This window comes from Erythrolamprus reginae, chromosome 8, assembly GCF_031021105.1.
Source record: "Erythrolamprus reginae isolate rEryReg1 chromosome 8, rEryReg1.hap1, whole genome shotgun sequence".
Classification (NCBI taxonomy): domain Eukaryota; kingdom Metazoa; phylum Chordata; class Lepidosauria; order Squamata; family Dipsadidae; genus Erythrolamprus; species Erythrolamprus reginae.
This window is the reverse complement of record NC_091957.1, coordinates 9572038-9588735: the sequence shown is the minus strand read 5'-3', so window position 1 is coordinate 9588735 and position 16698 is coordinate 9572038. Positions and strand designations below refer to the sequence as shown.

The following is a 16698-nucleotide window of genomic DNA, read 5'->3' as shown; positions in this document are numbered from 1 at the left end:
GTTTAATTGCCCTGTGGTGAATTGTCCTGCAGCAAGTTGGCTGTGGCAAGTTGGCCGTGAAGAGTTGGCCATGACAAGTTGACCATGGTGAGTTGACCGTGGTGAGTTGACTGTTGCAAGTTGGCCATGATGAGTTGATTGTGTTGAGTTGCCCATGATGAGTTGACATTGATGAGTTGGCTGTGGCAAGTTGGCCATGATGACTTGGCCATGACGAGTTGATCGTGGTGAATTGGCCGTGGCAAGTTGGCCATGATGAGCTGACCATGGCAAGTTGACCATGGCTAGTTGGCCATGATGATAATAATAATAATAATAATAATAATAATAATAATAATAATTTATTAGACTTGTATGCCGTCCCTCTCCAAAGACTTGGAACGGCTCACAACAGATAATACAGAAATACAAATCTAATATTAAGAACAATTATAACAAAACCTTTATAAAACCATCATACAATCCAAACAAACCATACATGAAATGGAACAGCTAGAGGTATGTCAATTTCCCCAAGCCTGGCGACATAGGCGGGTTTTCAAAAGTTTGCAAAAGGCAAGGAGGGTGGAGGCAGTCCTAATCTCTGGGGGGAGTTGATTCCAGAGGGCTTGGGCCGGCACAGAGAAGGCTCTTTCCCTAGGTCCCACCAGATGACATTGTTTTGTCGACGGGACCCAGAGAAGGCCTGACTCTGTGGGACCTAATCGATCACTGGGATTCATGCGGCAGAAGGCGGTCCCGAAGGTATTCTGGTCTGGTGCCATGAAGGGCTTGATAGGTCATACCCAACACTTTGAATTGCGACCGGAAACTGATCGGCAGCCATTGCAGGCCACGGAGTGTTGATGAGACATGGGCATACTTAGGAAAGCCCATGGTCGCTATTGCTGCCGCATTCTGCACGATCTGAAATTTCCGAACACTCTTCAAAGGTAACCCCATGTAGAGAGCATTGCAGTAGTCGAACCTCGAGGTGATGAGGGCATGAGTGACTATGAGCAATGACTTCCTGTCCAAATAGGGCCGCAACTGGTGCACCAGGCGAACCTGGACAAATGCCCTCCTTGCCACAGCTGAAAGATGGTGCTCTAATGTTAGCTGTGGATCGAGGAGGACGCCCAAGTTGTAGACCCTCTCCAAGGGGGTCAATAACTCCCCCCCCAGGGTAATGGACAGGCCCATTTCGCATCCGCTTGCAAATCAGAGCAGGGATGTTTGAAAGATTTTTGAGAGAATCTTGAACACCTGTTTCTTATCTAGAAAAGTTCTTAAGTAGAGGCGTTCTTAAGTAGAGGTACCACTGTACTCCAAAATAATACGGTAGGTACATCAGATAGCCCTTCCCAACATAAATTTCCTGGGTTGTGGGAAACCCAAGCGTCAGGAAGGGCTTTTTGGCTAAGGACCATCCGTTCAAATGTGAATGTGGGACCTTTTTTTGGAAAGATATAAGAGTTCCTCCAGTCCTCCAGAATGTCTCTTCGTGTTTTCAGTTTGTGGAACTCCTCGGAGTGGTCAAGGAAATGCACTGGGTCATCCAAGAACTGAAAAAGAAGCCGTTCGACCTCTCCACGTCTGATCCTTCGGGAAACGAGAAGCAGAAATCCTTAGACACCAGCGAGGTGAGATTTTCGGTTTCTCGATCCTCCTAAAACCTGACACTGAAATGGTTTCAATGTCAGCGTTCCAAATAGCATCCGAGAATGACATTAGAGTCCGAGGCATGGCCTTCCTCAAAGTTCTAACTTATTAAAAGAGCCATGTTAGCACATCTTTTTTCTTTCCCCGTCTTTTTCTCCAACATAAACAATTCATTCATTCATTCATTCATTCATTCATTCATTCATTCATTCATTCATTCATTCATTCATTCGATTTTTATGCCGTCCTTCTCCTTAGACTCAGGGCGGCTTACAACATGTTAGCAATAGCACTTTTTTAGCAGAGCTAGGCTATTGCTATTGAGCAGGTAGAGTGCTGTACTGTAGGCCACTGAAGCTGACTTGTAGATCTGAAGGTCAGCGGTTCAAATCTCATCACCGGCTCAAGGTGGACTCAGCCTTCCATCCTTCCGAGGTGGGTAAAATGAGGAGCCGGATTGTGGGGGCAATAGCCTTGCTCTGTTAAAAAGTGCTATTGCTAACATGTTGTAAGCCGCCCTGAGTCTAAGGAGAAGGGAGGCATAAAAATCGAATGAATGAATGAATGAATGAATGAATGAATGAATGAATGAATGAATAAATTGCCCCCACAATCCGGGTCCTCATTTTACCCAAATGTTTAATACTGAAGCAGTTCTGAATAATTCGCGATGCCCAGTTAATCCGTTGGAAGTGCACCGCTTGCTTAGGTTTTTTTTTTTTTTTTTAAAGAGCACAACTTGGATCAGGTTTTTTTTCTGGATCACAAACCAAGCGCCGAAATGACATTTTCTTACCTTGAGTGCTTAAATCGGACTTCCGACTCAAAGAGCTGGAAAATGGGATGCTTGTAGAACCTGCTCTTTTCTTTTTTTCTTTTTTTCTTTATTTTTACTGTTTCCAGTAGATTTGGGGCATAAAACAGCTGTACCGTGTGGGCACAGGCATGATCAAGTCATGCTGGGTCTGGGTGCAACCTCATCCACCTCTTGGCACGCTGGCATGAAGGAGCTGCCAGCTGATGGGGAAACAGAGGGAGGCATTGCCTTGGGTGAGATAGAGGTTGCCCTCACCTATTATTTTTTTCTTTTCCTGGGGAGATGTTTTAAAATTGCGGAAAGTTTTATGGGATCCGGGCGGTGCTACAGGGAATCCCCTCTGTTGGATCTTCTACCGTGTTTCCCCAAAAATAAGACACTGTCTTATATTAATTTTTGCTCCAAAAGTTAGTTAGTTAGTTAGTTAGTTTGTTTGTTCATTCGTTTGTTCGTTCGTTCGTTCGTTCGTTCTTTCATTCATTCATTCATTCATTCATTCATTCATTCATTCATTCATTCGATTTTTATGCCGCCCTTCTCCTTAGACTCAGGGCGGCTTACAACATGTTAGCAATAGCACTTTTTAACAGAGCCAGCATATTGCCCCCACAATCTGGGTCCTCATTTGACCCACCTCGGAAGGATGGAAGGCTGAGTCAACCTTGAGCCGGTGATGAGATTTGAACCGCTGACCTTCAGATCTACAGTCAGCTTCAGTGGCCTGCAGTACAGCACTCTACCTGCTGTGCCACCCCAGCTCATATATATTGTGCTACGTCTTATTTTCGGGGGGTGCCTTATATTTCTCAAATAAGACAAATTCACAGGCAGAAAAGCTGACACCCCCCAAAGAAAGTGTACCGTACGGTACACTGATTACGGTACGGTACCTGTCAGTATGGCACCCACCCACACAAACGACGGCACTTATATGGTACAACAGGATACTCCCACTATTGCAGCTTCCGGCCACCAGAGGAACTACAGTCTACGCACTGTAGTGGAGACTGTAATGGCGGTGAGACAGCAGCAGACTGTGTCTGCTGCACTGGACGGTACAAAGCGATGGAAGGGGCCAGCAGGGGATGCCACATTCTTACGGTACCGCTATGAACATTTTTGAATGGTATCGTATGTTTTTTCCACCGTACCGTATGTAAACTTGACTGCGCCTTATTTTCGGGGGGTGCCTTATATCAGTGATTTTCAACCTTTTTTGAGCCGCGGCACATTTTTTACATTTACGAAACCCTGGGGCACATTGAGCGGGGGGAAGGGGGCTAAAAAAAGTTTGGACAAAAAAATTCTCTCTCTCTATCTTCCTCCCCTTCACTCTATTTCTTTCTCCCTCCCTCTTTCTCTCCCTTCCTTCCTCTTTTTTGCTCTCTTTCTCTCTCCCTCACTACCTCCCTCTATGTCTTTCTCTCTCTCTCCTTCCCTCCCCCTCTCTCTCTTGCTTTCTTTCTCTCTCTTTCTCTCTTTCTCTCTATCTCTTTATCTCTCTTTCTTTTGTTTTCTCTCTCTCTCTTCCTTTCTTTTTCTCTCTTGCTCCCTTTCTCTCTCTCCCTTTTTCACTCTCTTTCTTTCTTTCTCTTTCTCTCTTTCTCTTTCTCTCTTTCTTTCTTTCTCTTTTTCTCTCTCTCTTGGTTTGTTTCTCTCTAAGCTTCGCGGCACACCTGACCATGTCTCGCGGCACACTAGTGTGCCACGGCACTCTGGTTGAAAAACACTGCCTTATATTAGCAAATTCTGCAAAATCCCTGACATGCCTTACTTTCGGGGTAGGTCTTATTTTCGGGGAAACAAGGTAGGTCCATAAAAACGCCCTCCCCCATCTCTCAGAGCCAAAAATGCCCTCCCAGAGCCTCAAGCCCAAAATCAGCTGGCCGGCACACACATGTATGTTGGAATTGAGCTAAGCAGCGATGGCGAACCTATGGTACTCATGTTCGCCATCACTGCTCTATGTACTGTACTTATTAATTCTGCAGGCAAGAAAAATCGGTATATTTAGCTTTGTATCTTCCTCGGTCTTGAGCCTTTACCACCTGGATTAAATTAAAATTCAAGACGTCGAATTGGCATAGGGCTCCGATAATGGGCTTTGTTTCTTATGTTCTGTTGGCCATCATCCAAAATGTCTTTACATCCTTGGTTAGGAACTGTTTTTCTATCAACAGTGGGCAAGCACAGCTGTTTTCTCAGCTCTTTTGAAACCTGCTGATGCCACATTCTCCTCTCTCCCCTGCCCCAGCCCTTCTAGAAAGAGTGCAAGGTAGCAATCCTTTTAACCCCTCGGTCGAAAGTCCTTCTAAACTTCCATCTCCTCGGGGGCCCTCAACACCTGGAGCCGTTTTGCTCTCCCAAGAATGAAAAGCTTTGCTTTTTCCCCTCTCTCGTCCTCCAAACATCTGTTTACAAACCAGCAGCTCTTTGTGCTGAGTCCAGTTGGCTGTGAAATGCGGCATATCAGCACTTTGTCGAGGAAAAGCACCTTCTCAAGGTTTCTGGCCATCCGGGCGGCCGGGGGGGGGGGGGAGTCATTTGAACAAGACCGATCGATCCTCGGAAGACCTTCTCTTCACCTTCAGCCAGGTGGGGAAGGGGGAGAGGCGGTTTCAAGGCGAGGAAATTTGACAGTTTGACGGCTGAGATGTTGTCTCACGTGGAAATGTGTATTTTTCCAAACGTTCGGCCACAGTGAACTCCAAAACCCTAGAAAGCCGGACAAGAAGCAAGGAACGAAAACTATTCCAGTAGAGAAGCAACTTGGAACTAGTGAGAAATTTCCTGAAAGTGAGAACAGTGAATCCGTGGAAGGCCACTAGAAATTATGGGTGCTACATCGTTAGAGGGTTTTAAGAAGAGATTTGTCTGGGATGTGTTCTGTTGGGCTCCTCCCGAAAATTCACAGGTACAAATTTCAGACACACACACACGTTTGAAAATTCAAAACAATGTTCTTTATAATGAAAATTCTCTTAAACTAAGCCCTCTTTTTTGTAGAGCAAAGAGCACTCGTCTCCAAACAAACTGGTAATTGGTACAAGTCCCTTATCAGTTCTGAGATACTTAGCTTGCAGCTGTGAGGCAATTCACAGTCCTTCTTTCACAAAGTGAAACACACTTTGCTCTGGTTTAGTTTCAAAGCGGGGAAAAATCAGCACACAAAAGGTCAAAGTCAGCAAAGCAGGCACGAAACACAACGATCAGATAATCTTCCACAATGGCCAAACCCACAGGCTGCTATTTATAGCAGCCTCACTAGTTACCAAAGCCCCACCCAACCACAGGTGGCCTCATTTTCTTTGATAATAATCTCTCAGTTGTTGTTGCCTATGCATCGCTCTCCGCATGCGTGGCTGTATCATTAACTCTTGTTCCGAATCCAAGGAGGAGAGAGATAATTGATCTCCTTCTGAGCTGTCTGCCACACTCTCCTCCTCCCTGTCACTCCTGTCTTCTTGGTCAGAGGAGCCTTCATCAGCAGATTCCACCGGGGGCAAAACAGGCCTGCGGCATGTGGATGTCTCCCCCACGTACACAGTCCTTGGGGCAGGAACTGGGCCAGAGCTAACCACAACAGGATGGTATAGGGCAGTGATGGCGACCCTATTGCATGGATGCCACAGGTGGCACACGGAGCCATATGGGCTGGCATGCAAGCCGTTACCATAGCTCACCTCCAATGTGCATGTGAGTGCCGGCCAGCTGATTTTTGCCTCGCCCAGAGGCTCTTAGTGGGCATTTTTGACTTCTGGAGAATCTCCAGGGGGAGGGCATAAAACGTCACTTCGACGCCCCCCCATCAAAACAAGAAGTGCCCTGACGTTCCCTTCACCCGCCTTGCTCACCCGAAAAGATGGAAGACCGAGTCAGCCGGGAGGATGATCAAATAATTTTCCCCTTCACGTCCTTTTCTGCAGCCTTACCAACGCGAGTGTGAAATCGGCCAAGCATCTTCGGTGCCAGCCACACATTAAGAGCATGTAAGAAATGTCATTGATCTAAGCAGGCTGCATCCTTCACGCAGTTCGAGAAATTTCGAGGCAGAGCTGGCGTTTTCTCCCACTTACCGGCAACTGAAGCGAAAGCCACCGAGAATTGAGATTACGTTCATACTGCGCCACGGGAGCTGCCTCGGGCAACCCCGATCCACCGGCGGGTTTATTTATTATTATTTATTAATTGGACTTTCATGCCGCCCCTCTCTGAGGACTTTGGGGTGGCTCACAACATATAATAAAACAATGCATCACATCCTAAATCCAATTAATTAAATATATAATGTAAAAAATCTAAAAAAAACCCCAAACCATAAAAAACAGTCATTCCCATTCAACTTTCATTCACGCATTCATCGGTCGGGGGCAAGGATCTAATAGCCCCAAGCCTGGTAGCATAAATGAGTCTTAAGACTCTTGTGGAAGGCAAGGAGGGTGAGGGCATTTTTCTCTATCCACCTTTTCTGTTCTGTCTGGGTCCCTCCAGCAAACACCAACCCAAAAAGAGAAGCCAGACACACTGGTAAAAATCAAAGGCAGTTTATAGAATTCAAAGCAAACACAGGTAACAGAAAATGTCCTTACACACAGGAACACGCTGAAACTTCAAAGATGTTTCACGAAGGCCATGAAGTAAAACAGGATTCTTGCTGTCAAAAACAACACTGGAGATAACAAACATACGCCTCCCCCAAGTCTTCCAGTCTTCTAGGCCACAAGCCAAGATCAGAGACGCCGAGAATCAAAGCAGGGTCACAGAACTTTCAAGTTGATAACGCTCCACATGGCTAAAAGGGCTTGCCTGCCTTTTAAACCCTGCTGAGGAAAACCACACCAAAACCCAGCTGTTGCCAATTCAGGGATGCCAATACCTTTCTAATTGGTCCCGTCTCTGAGCTGCACGTCTCTGTCTCATGTCAATTATAGCCTGTGCTTCCTCATCCAATGAGGCCAGGCTACTGGCTGGGGAGAGGCCCCCCTCCGGGGCTCTCAGGCTGCTCCCCCTCATCCTCTTCCTGACGTTCCTCTCCCCCATCTGCCTGGTCCTCCCCCTCCTATTCACTGTCCTCCTCCTCCGGGCCTGGATCCAGCAGAGACGCAGCCGGTCCCTGAGGAGCCTCAGGCTGAATCACAACACTTTTCTATCCTGTTCTGTCGGGCTCTCTGGTAGACTCCTCCCAAAAATTCACAGGTATAAATTTCAGACACACACACGTTTGAAAATTCAAAACAATGTTCTTTATAATGAAAATTCACTTAACCTAAGCCCTCTTTTTTGTAGAGCAAAGAGCACTCGTCTCCAAACAAACTGGTAATTGGTACAAGTCCCTTATCAGTTCTGTGATACTTAGCTTGCAGCTGTGAGGCAATTCACAGCCCTTCTTCTTTCACAAAGTGAAACACACTTTGCTCTGGTTTAGTTTCAAAGCGTGGAAAAATCAGCACACAAAAGGTCAAAGTCAGTAAAGCAGTCACGAAACATAACGATCAGATAATCCTCCACAATGGCCAAACCCACAGGCTGCTATTTATAGCAGCCTCACTAATTACCACAGCCCCACCCAACCACAGGTGGCCTCATTTTCTTTGATAATAATCTCTCAGTTGTTGTTGCCTATGCATCACTCTCCACATGTGTGGCTGTATCATTAACTCTTGTTCTGAATCCAAGGAGGAGCTAGATAATTGATCTCCTTCTGAGCTGTCTGCCACACTCTCCTCCTCCCTGTCACTCATGTCTTCTTGGTCAGAGGAGCCTTCAGCAGATTCCACCGGGGGCAAAACAGGCCTGCAGCATGTGGATGCCTCCCCCACATCCACAGTCCTTGGGGCAGGAGCTGGGCCAGAGCTAACCACAACACTATCCCATGCATTATTTTATACACTTCGATCAAGTCACCCCGATCAAGTCACCCCTGGGTTGGACTAGATGACCTACAAGATCCCTTCCAACTCTTTTGTTATAATCTTTTTCATGGTTTCATATCATACGTTTCTTTTTTAACTTAAGGAGTGTACTCTCTAGCTGCCCAAGGTTTTAAACATATGGACAGACATCATCATCATTGTCATTTTGATCATGCGCATATAAACAAAGTAAACATAGCCCAACTCTGTTAACCTTAATGCAATCTGAATGATGACCCTGCTCCGAACAATTCAGGAACAGAAGAGCAGGCAAACGGGAGAAAGGGAAAGAAAGGAAATGGAGAAGGGGAAGATGGGAGAAGCGAGAAGCGAGAAAGCAGAAGAAGGACAACAGAGGAGAAGAGAGAAGGGAGGAGAGAGAAAAGAAAGAGGGGAGAAGTGAGAAGAAAGACGGCAGAACAGAGATGAAGGGAGAAGGAGGGGGATAACGGAAGTTCAACATGACCTGGTGAAAATAAATCTTTAAATTAAAGGCATCCCAAAATGCAGAAAAATAACTTTTCTTAGGGAAACTTCCTAGCTTTCTTTCTTTTTTTAAAATATACTTTATTAGTTTATACAAAAAGAAAGAAAACAGGGGGAAAGGGGGATGGGAATACAAAAAAGAGAAGTGGGAGGGGGAGGGGGGGTAAACAGAATTATTATACAACAGCTTATATATATTATTGTATACACATTCCAAGTATTTGTCCATATGTAAATATTTTGTATTCAATATTCTTATTTGGATAATCTTATAGCTGTAATATTTAATAGTCCAAAAATAACGTGGAAAGAAAAGGGGTAGAAAAGGAAAGAGGGAAGAAAGAAAAGAAGAAGGAAGAGAGAAGAGAGAGAGAAAGAGAGGAGGAGTAGTACCTGCAAGCTAGCAGGCATTTGGATTGTGACGGCTTAGTTTGATTATGTTTGTGGTTTTTGTTAGTGAGACATAATTGTAGGTTGTAGTATTAGTAAGTTTCTAGTAATTATCAAGTGGATTGAACTCAGACAGGGGTTGTATTGATTTTGGTCCGAATTTCTATTATGCATATCTTTATTTTGATTCATATTAAGAGATTTTAATTATTTTTCATTTTATCGTCTTTAGAGTTGGATAGCCATCTGAACCATTTCTCCCAGAATCATTTTTGCTTTGAATTTCCATTGTTATTTTTGTTAGTTCAGCACATTCCATAATTTTGCTAATGATGGTTAGAGTAGCTTTCTTAGTTGATAAAGGATTTTACATTTGGGGGAAAAAAGGCAGAGCTGCGAATCTCCAGCTGTTCCGGTGGGAGATTCTGCAGACAGGTTTAAACCTCTGGAAAGAGAACCCAATCATGTCCTTCCCTTGGGGATCGGGGGAGAAAAAAGAAAGCCAGGTTGATTAATGAATCCTGTAGAGATCCAGAAAGGCCTCAGGGGCTGGAGACGGGTGGCAATCTCCTCTTTGCTTTGCCCGGCGGCAGAACCGCTTTCGAAATCAAACTTTGGGGAGAGCTGCTCACTTAATTTTATGGGGATTTCATTAAGCGAGCGGGGAGAACGGCTCTCCGGAGAATCGGTTTCGCTTAAGCGGGCACCTGGCAACGTTTCCATTAAACGCTGTAACGTACGAAGGAATTCCGGGAGATCGAGATATTACAGAATATAGAACAACAGAGTTGGAAAGGGGACCTTGTAGGTCATCTAGTCCAACCCCCACCGCCCAAGCAGGAGATCCCGCATCAGTGATGGCGAACCGTTTTTTCCTCGGGTGCCAAAAGCGCGTGCATGTGCTATTGTACCCACGTGCGTGCCCACACCCATAATTCAATGCCAAAGTCATGTCCGTGCGCATGTCTGCATGACGCCCTGTATGCTGTCCTGCCCCCCGAGCATATGTGCACCCCTCCATTTCCTAAGTTCTTGTGGACATGGTAGGCCCCCGTTTTGACCTCCCTACGGTCCAGAGGCTTTTTTGGAGGCGAAAATAGCTTCCCCTGCCTCTCCGGAGGCTGAAAATGCCCTCACAGAGCTCTGCGTGAACCGAAAATCAGCTGGTCAGCGTGCTGGAGTTGAGCTGGGGCAACGGCTCATGTCCTGGCAGATATGGCTCCGCATGCCACCTGTGGCACAAGTGCCATAGGTTCACCATCCTGGCCTGACACCATTTACAACAGATTGATGATTGATTGATTGATTGATTGATTGATTTTATCTATCCATCCATCCATCCATCCATCCATCCATCCATCCATCCATCCATCTATCTATCTATTCGATTTTTATGCCACTCTTCTCCCTAGACTCAGGGCGGCTTACAACATATTAGCAATAGCACTTTTTAACAGAGCCAGCCTATTGCCCCCACAATCCGGGTCCTCATTTTACCCACCTCGGAAGGATGGAAGGCTGAGTCAACCTTGAGCTCTTGATGAGATTTGAACCGCTGACCTACAGATCTACAGTCAGCTTCAGTGGCCTGCAATACAGCACTCTACCTGCTGCGCCAGCCCAGCAGTCCAGTCTCTTCTTGAAAGCCTCCAGGGATGAAGCTCCCACAATTTCGGAAGGCAACATCCAGCCATCCATCTATCGCAGTGGTTCTCACCCTTTCTAATTCCTGCGACCCCTTAATACTGTTCCTCATGTTGTGGTGACCCCCAACCATAAGCCTAGTGCACATTCTCCTAACAGAGCTTTGAGCTGATTGGCAGGAAGGTCAGAGGGATACCCCCAATGTAAACACCTGATTGGTCGGATCGTAAAAATAGGTTCCAAGGCACCAGAATAGAAGCTTTATAGTTCCTAACACCAGGGGAAATTTGTCTTTCCCCATGTGGTCTTAGGCGACCCCTGTTGAATGGTCGTTCGACCCCCAAAGGGGCCCTGACCTCCAGGTTGAGAACCACTGATCTATTGGCTGTAGTGGTGCAGTGGTTAGAATGCAGTACTGCAGGCTAATTCTGCTGGCTGAGGGCTGCCAGCAGTTTGGCAGTTTGAATCCCACCAGGCTCAAAGTGAACTCGGCTGTTCCCATCCTTCCAAGGTGGGTAAAAATGAGGACCCAGATTGTTGGAGGCAGTAGACTGACTATCAACCGTTTAGAGAGGGCTGTAAAAGCACTGCGAAGCGGGATATAAGTCGAAGCGCTATTGCTACGGCTATCTTTTGGGACGGAGCCCATGCTGAATAACCTTGTGTCTTGTTATTCTGTTTGCAGGCGTTGTCTCTCTTTTCCTGTTTTTTTAAAAAGGCACGACTTGTTTGTACATGCGTCATATCACCTGCTTTCCTTTGACCAAAATGCAGCCTTTTTTTTTTTTCCCCATCTCATTCCACACTTTTGTCTAGCTTCTCGAACGGACGGAGGAAAGTCAGACTTTACTGGGAGCTTCCGACGAAGAGGCGAGTGCGCCCGGCTGCGACTGTCCAGAGATGCCGAGTGAGGTGGGAGTTGATTGGCCGGTGGCCTGTTTTTTAAGGGTTCTGTTCTGTTTCTTTCTTCTTTCTTCTATCCTATCACTTATCCTGTCCCGTATCCTATCCTGTGTCCTATCCTACCCTTCTTTCTTCTTTCTTCTATCCTACCTTAGCCTATCCTACACTTTCCTTCTTTCTTTGTTCTTTCTCCTTATTCCTATCCCTTTCTTCTTCCTTCTTCCTTCCTTCCTTCTCCTTTCTCCTATCCTATCCTTCTTTCTTCTTCTACCCTATCCTATCCTATCCTCTCCTTTTCCTCTTTCTTATTCCATTCTATTCTATTCCTTATTCTATCCTATCCCTTATTTTTCTTCTTTCTTTTTTCTCCTATCCTGTCTTATCCTATCCTACACTTTTCTTCTTTCTTTGTTCTTTCTCCTTATTCCTATCCCTTTCTTCTTCCTTCTTCCTTCCTTCTCCTTTCTCCTATCCTATCTTATCCTATCCTTCTTTCTTCTTCTACCCTATCCTATCCTATCCTTTTCCTTTCTTATTCCATTCTATTCTATTCCTTATTCTATCCTATCCCGTATTTTTCTTCTTTCTTTTTTTCCTATCCTGTCTTATCCTATCCCATCACATCCTTCTTTCTCCTATCTTATCCTGTCTTATCTTATCCTATCTTATCCTATCCTTTTCTTCTTTCCTGTTCTCTTCCTGATCTATTCTATTCTATTCTATTCTATTCTAGTCTAGTCTAGTCTATTCCTTTAAAAAAAAAATATGTTTATTGGATATATACATTAAAAACAGGGTACAGAAAAATAATATATATAATGTACATTCTAGCAATTATAGTTTATTTATATAGTACGTGTGAGTGGGGAAGGAGAAAGGAGGAAAGGGAAAGGGATTTAGAGAGAAGGGAAACAAATACAAGAGGAGGAAGGATAGAAAAATAGAGTATAGTCTAGTCTATTCCATTCCATTCCTTATAATAATATAAGGGGGCGTTTGCCCAGGTTTGCCTGGTGCACCAGTTGCGGCCCTATCTGGACCGGGACTCACTGCTCACAGTCACTCATGCCCTCATCACCTCGAGGTTCGACTACTGTAATGCTCTCTACATGGGGCTACCTTTGAAAAGTGTTCGGAAACTTCAGATCGTGCAGAATGCAGCTGCGAGAGCAGTCATGGGTTAACCTAGGTATGCCCATGTTTCACCATCACTCCGCAGTCTGCATTGGTTGCCGATCAATTTCCGGTCACAATTCAAAGTGTTGGTTATGACCTTTAAAGCCCTTCATGGCATCGGACCAGAATATCTCCGAGACCGCCTCCTGCCGCACGAATCCCAGCGACCGATTAGGTCCCACAGAGTGGGCCTTCTCCGGGTCCCATCAACTAAACAATGCCGGTTGGCGGGTCCCAGGGGAAGAGCCTTCTCTGTGGCGGCACCGGCTCTCTGGAACCAACTCCCCCCGGAGATTAGAACTGCCCCTACTCTTCCTGCCTTCCGAAAACTCCTTAAGACCCACCTTTGCCGTCAGGCATGGGGAAACTAAACATCTCCCCTGGGCACGTTAAATTTATATATGGTATGTTTGTGTGTATGTTTGCTATTACATGGGGTTTTCTTAAATCGTTAAATATTTTAATTAATTGGATTGTTGTGACTGTTTTACTTGTTGTGAGCCGCCCCGAGTCTTCGGAGAGGGGCGGCATACAAGTCCAACTAATAAAAATAATAAAAAATAATAATAATAATAAATGATAATAATAATTTATTAGATTTGTATGCCACCCCTCTCCGAAGACTATTATCCTATCCTATCGTATCGTATTCAATTCTTCTTTCTTATTATGTTCTGTTCTATTCTATTCTATTTGAGATGGAGCATACTGCTTCCGCTTAAAAAAAATATTACAGGGTCTTTCTCTTTGGCCAGAGTTGATGGCTATCCTCAACTTGCCTCGTCTCTAGATTGATGGATAGGTATCTACATGTTTCCTTTCCACCAGCCAAAGATCAAAGGCATTTTCTTTCCCCTTTCCATCAGGTCATTCCTCTGGATTCTTTGGATCAGCCCTGCAAGACTCAGAACCTGCGGGAGTTTGAACCCGAGCCGGTTGCCGGCAAGTACTTCGAAGGGAGCCCGGCAGCCAACAGTTGTGATGCCGAGGAAGAGGCTCCTTTGCCTGGGTGCCTTCCGAATGAAAACGCAGCGCCAGGATTTGGATCTGGGTGAGTGAGCAGCTCAAGAGACGGCCCTTTCAACAGCCAGTCCTCCTTCCAGACGAAGGAAGGAAAGCAGTTGCAATTTTAAAGAAGACTGGAGATAATGGCCCTCTTTCTCATTTACCTGGGAGAAATTGGCTAGCCGCCTTCGGAAAGGTTTCAGCCTTGCAATTAAGTCATTAGGAGATTCACAGAGCAAAGCCAACTCCGTTTGTCGTTTATGGGGAAAATTTCCTTCCTGGCGATTCGGGGAGGGTGAGTGGTAGAGGGAAGATGTTTTTTTGGGGGGGGAGGGGCCGACCAGGTGAGACCACCCATGTCAAATAATGCCTTTGGGGGGAAAAAGGGGGGGGGGGGGGCTGGTGAGATTGCTGACTGCAAAGGTTTCGCAGTACAAACTTCGGTGTTCTGACCAAGGCTTTCCCCAAAAGCACGAAGCTGATTCCACATCCCGATTAAAAAACCCCAATAACCTTTATTTATTTTATTAATTGGATTTATATGCCGCCGCTTTTCGAGGACTCAAGGCAGCTCACAACATATAAAGAACAGTGTACATCCAAATCCAATTAATTAAAGTAAATAATCTAAAAACGTGAAAAACCAATTAAAATGCTCTCATACCCATTCAAACAGCAAGCTCACAATACATTCGTCGGCCAGCGGGCTAGTGTCTAATGACCCCAGGCCTGGCGGCATGAATGAGTCTTCAGACTGTTACGGAAGGCAAGCAGGGTGGGGGCAGTACGAATCGCCGGGGGGGGGGGAAACTGATTCCAGAGGGCCGGAGCCCCCACAGAGAAGGCTCTTACCCTAGGTCCCACTAAACGACATTGTCTAGTTGACGGGACCTGTAGAAGACCAACTCTGGGATCTAACCAATCGCTTATTTAGTTTACAATGAATTCCTCTCCAGCACAGTCCCGCTGGCCAACAGTTTTTAAAGGTATTTCCCAATTACGGACCAAGCCAATATCTTTCAAACTCCACACTATAAACAGGCAATACTTGGCAAGAATGCAGGAGCAGATCTTCGCCAAAATGAACTAATTGTCTCCTGCAAACACCCCTTCTCTTTTGCTCCTCTTTTATTCCCTATGGGAAGTGCCATTCACCGTCCACCTGTGGCCTTACTCCCAAGTCGGCCCTTGTTTCTTAGCTGTTCCCTTTGTCCAGCCGTTCCTCTGCCTCACTGATGTCTGATTCCAAAGGCAGCTGATAACTGCCAGACAGCCTGGATCCCATCTCTGCCTCGAATGCAGAGCACTCATCAGACTTATCTCTCTTGAAGGGTTTATTCTGGAAAAACGGCAAAGTTATTTTGGCGTTTACACGCTGCCTCCGGAGCGCTGTTGGTTCCCCTCTGCCCTCTGTCCCTCCTCAGAACCGGCCCGACTGTGATAAGTGAGAAAACGATTCCCATTTTCGTGAGGTTTCCGTCAAATTGTTTTTTTCCGACCAGCCTGCTATTTATTTTTAAACTCTCGCCAAATTACACTGTAATCATTCCCCCGTAACTGTTGGATTAACTTTGTTTACTGAATCTCTGGTTATTTTATTTTTTAAAATTTATTTTCTTTAAGCAACTCCTACTGTTTTCGCTAATCTTCCGCCCTCTCGTCTGACTCGCTTTTGAGCTGCTTGACATGAAAAAAATAAATAAAAAGGAATTAATTCAGGCTTTGTGAGGAGCCTGGAAACTGGTTTTATTTCTTTATTTCTTTATTTGTTCAATTTTTATGCCACCCAACTATTTAGAGACTCTGGGCAGCTCACAACCCAAAATATAACACCCGGATAATACTAAAGACCTATAAAACAGTTTAAAAACAATTAAAATAAAACAGTGAAACCCATACATAGCATTTATGGCCAGATCTCAATGGTTACCATCATCAAATCAACAGCCCCAGGCCTGTCGGAAGAGCCAGACCTGTAAGGCTAATAGGGTGGGGTAGTCTGGATTTCAAGAGGTAGCTGGTTCCAGGGACCAGGGCAGCCACAGAGAAGGCCCTCCCCTGTGGACCCGCCAGCCAACACTGTTTAGTTCAGTGAGGGTGAACCATTTTTTCCTCGGGTGCCGAAAGAGTGTGTGTGTGAGTGCCCACAGCCAGAATTCAATGCCTGGGGAGAGTAAAAGTAGCTTCCCTCACCCCCCGGAGGCCCTCTGGAGGTGGGAAACAGGCTGTTCCCCAAATTCAGGTGGGTCCAGTAGGCTTGTGTTTCACACTCCCCAGGCTCCAAAGGCTTCCCTGGAGCCGGGGGAGGCTAAAAACACTCTCCCCCATCCCCCTAGAGCAGTGTTCCCAACCTGGGGAATTCTGGGAGTTGAAACTGGCTGGGGAATTCTGGGAGTTGAAGTCCAGATATCTTCAAGTTGCCAAGGTTGGGAATTCTGGGAGTTGAAGTCCAGATATCTTCAAGTTGCCAAGGTTGGGAAACACTGCCCTAGAGGCTCACTGGAAGCCAAAAATGCCCTCCCAAAGCCTCTGTGTGAGCCAAAAATCAGCTGCCTGGCACACACATTATTATTATTATTATTATTATTATTATTATTATTATTATTATTTATTGGATTTGTATGCCGCCCCTCTCCGGAGACTCGGGGCGGCTAACAGCAATAATAAGACAGTATACAATAATAATCCAATACTAAAAATGATTAAAAAACCCATTAATATAAA

General features: G+C 45.5%; 2 protein-coding genes across 3 annotated transcripts in view; one reads left to right on the top strand and one right to left on the bottom strand.

The window, feature by feature from the left end:
- ST6GALNAC4 (ST6 N-acetylgalactosaminide alpha-2,6-sialyltransferase 4) overlaps positions 1 to 16698 on the bottom strand; it is a 683294-nt gene that overhangs the window by 566836 nt on the left and 99760 nt on the right. The window lies entirely within an intron of this gene.
- Positions 1 to 16698, top strand: part of CDK5RAP2 (CDK5 regulatory subunit associated protein 2) — a 118572-nt gene that overhangs the window by 49764 nt on the left and 52110 nt on the right. For both annotated transcript variants that reach the window (XM_070758771.1, XM_070758770.1), the window contains exons 18-20: positions 1494 to 1622; positions 11707 to 11802; positions 13836 to 14020. In XM_070758771.1, the coding sequence (XP_070614872.1) occupies positions 1494 to 1622; positions 11707 to 11802; positions 13836 to 14020 (410 nt within the window). The remainder of the gene's footprint in view (positions 1 to 1493; positions 1623 to 11706; positions 11803 to 13835; positions 14021 to 16698) is intronic.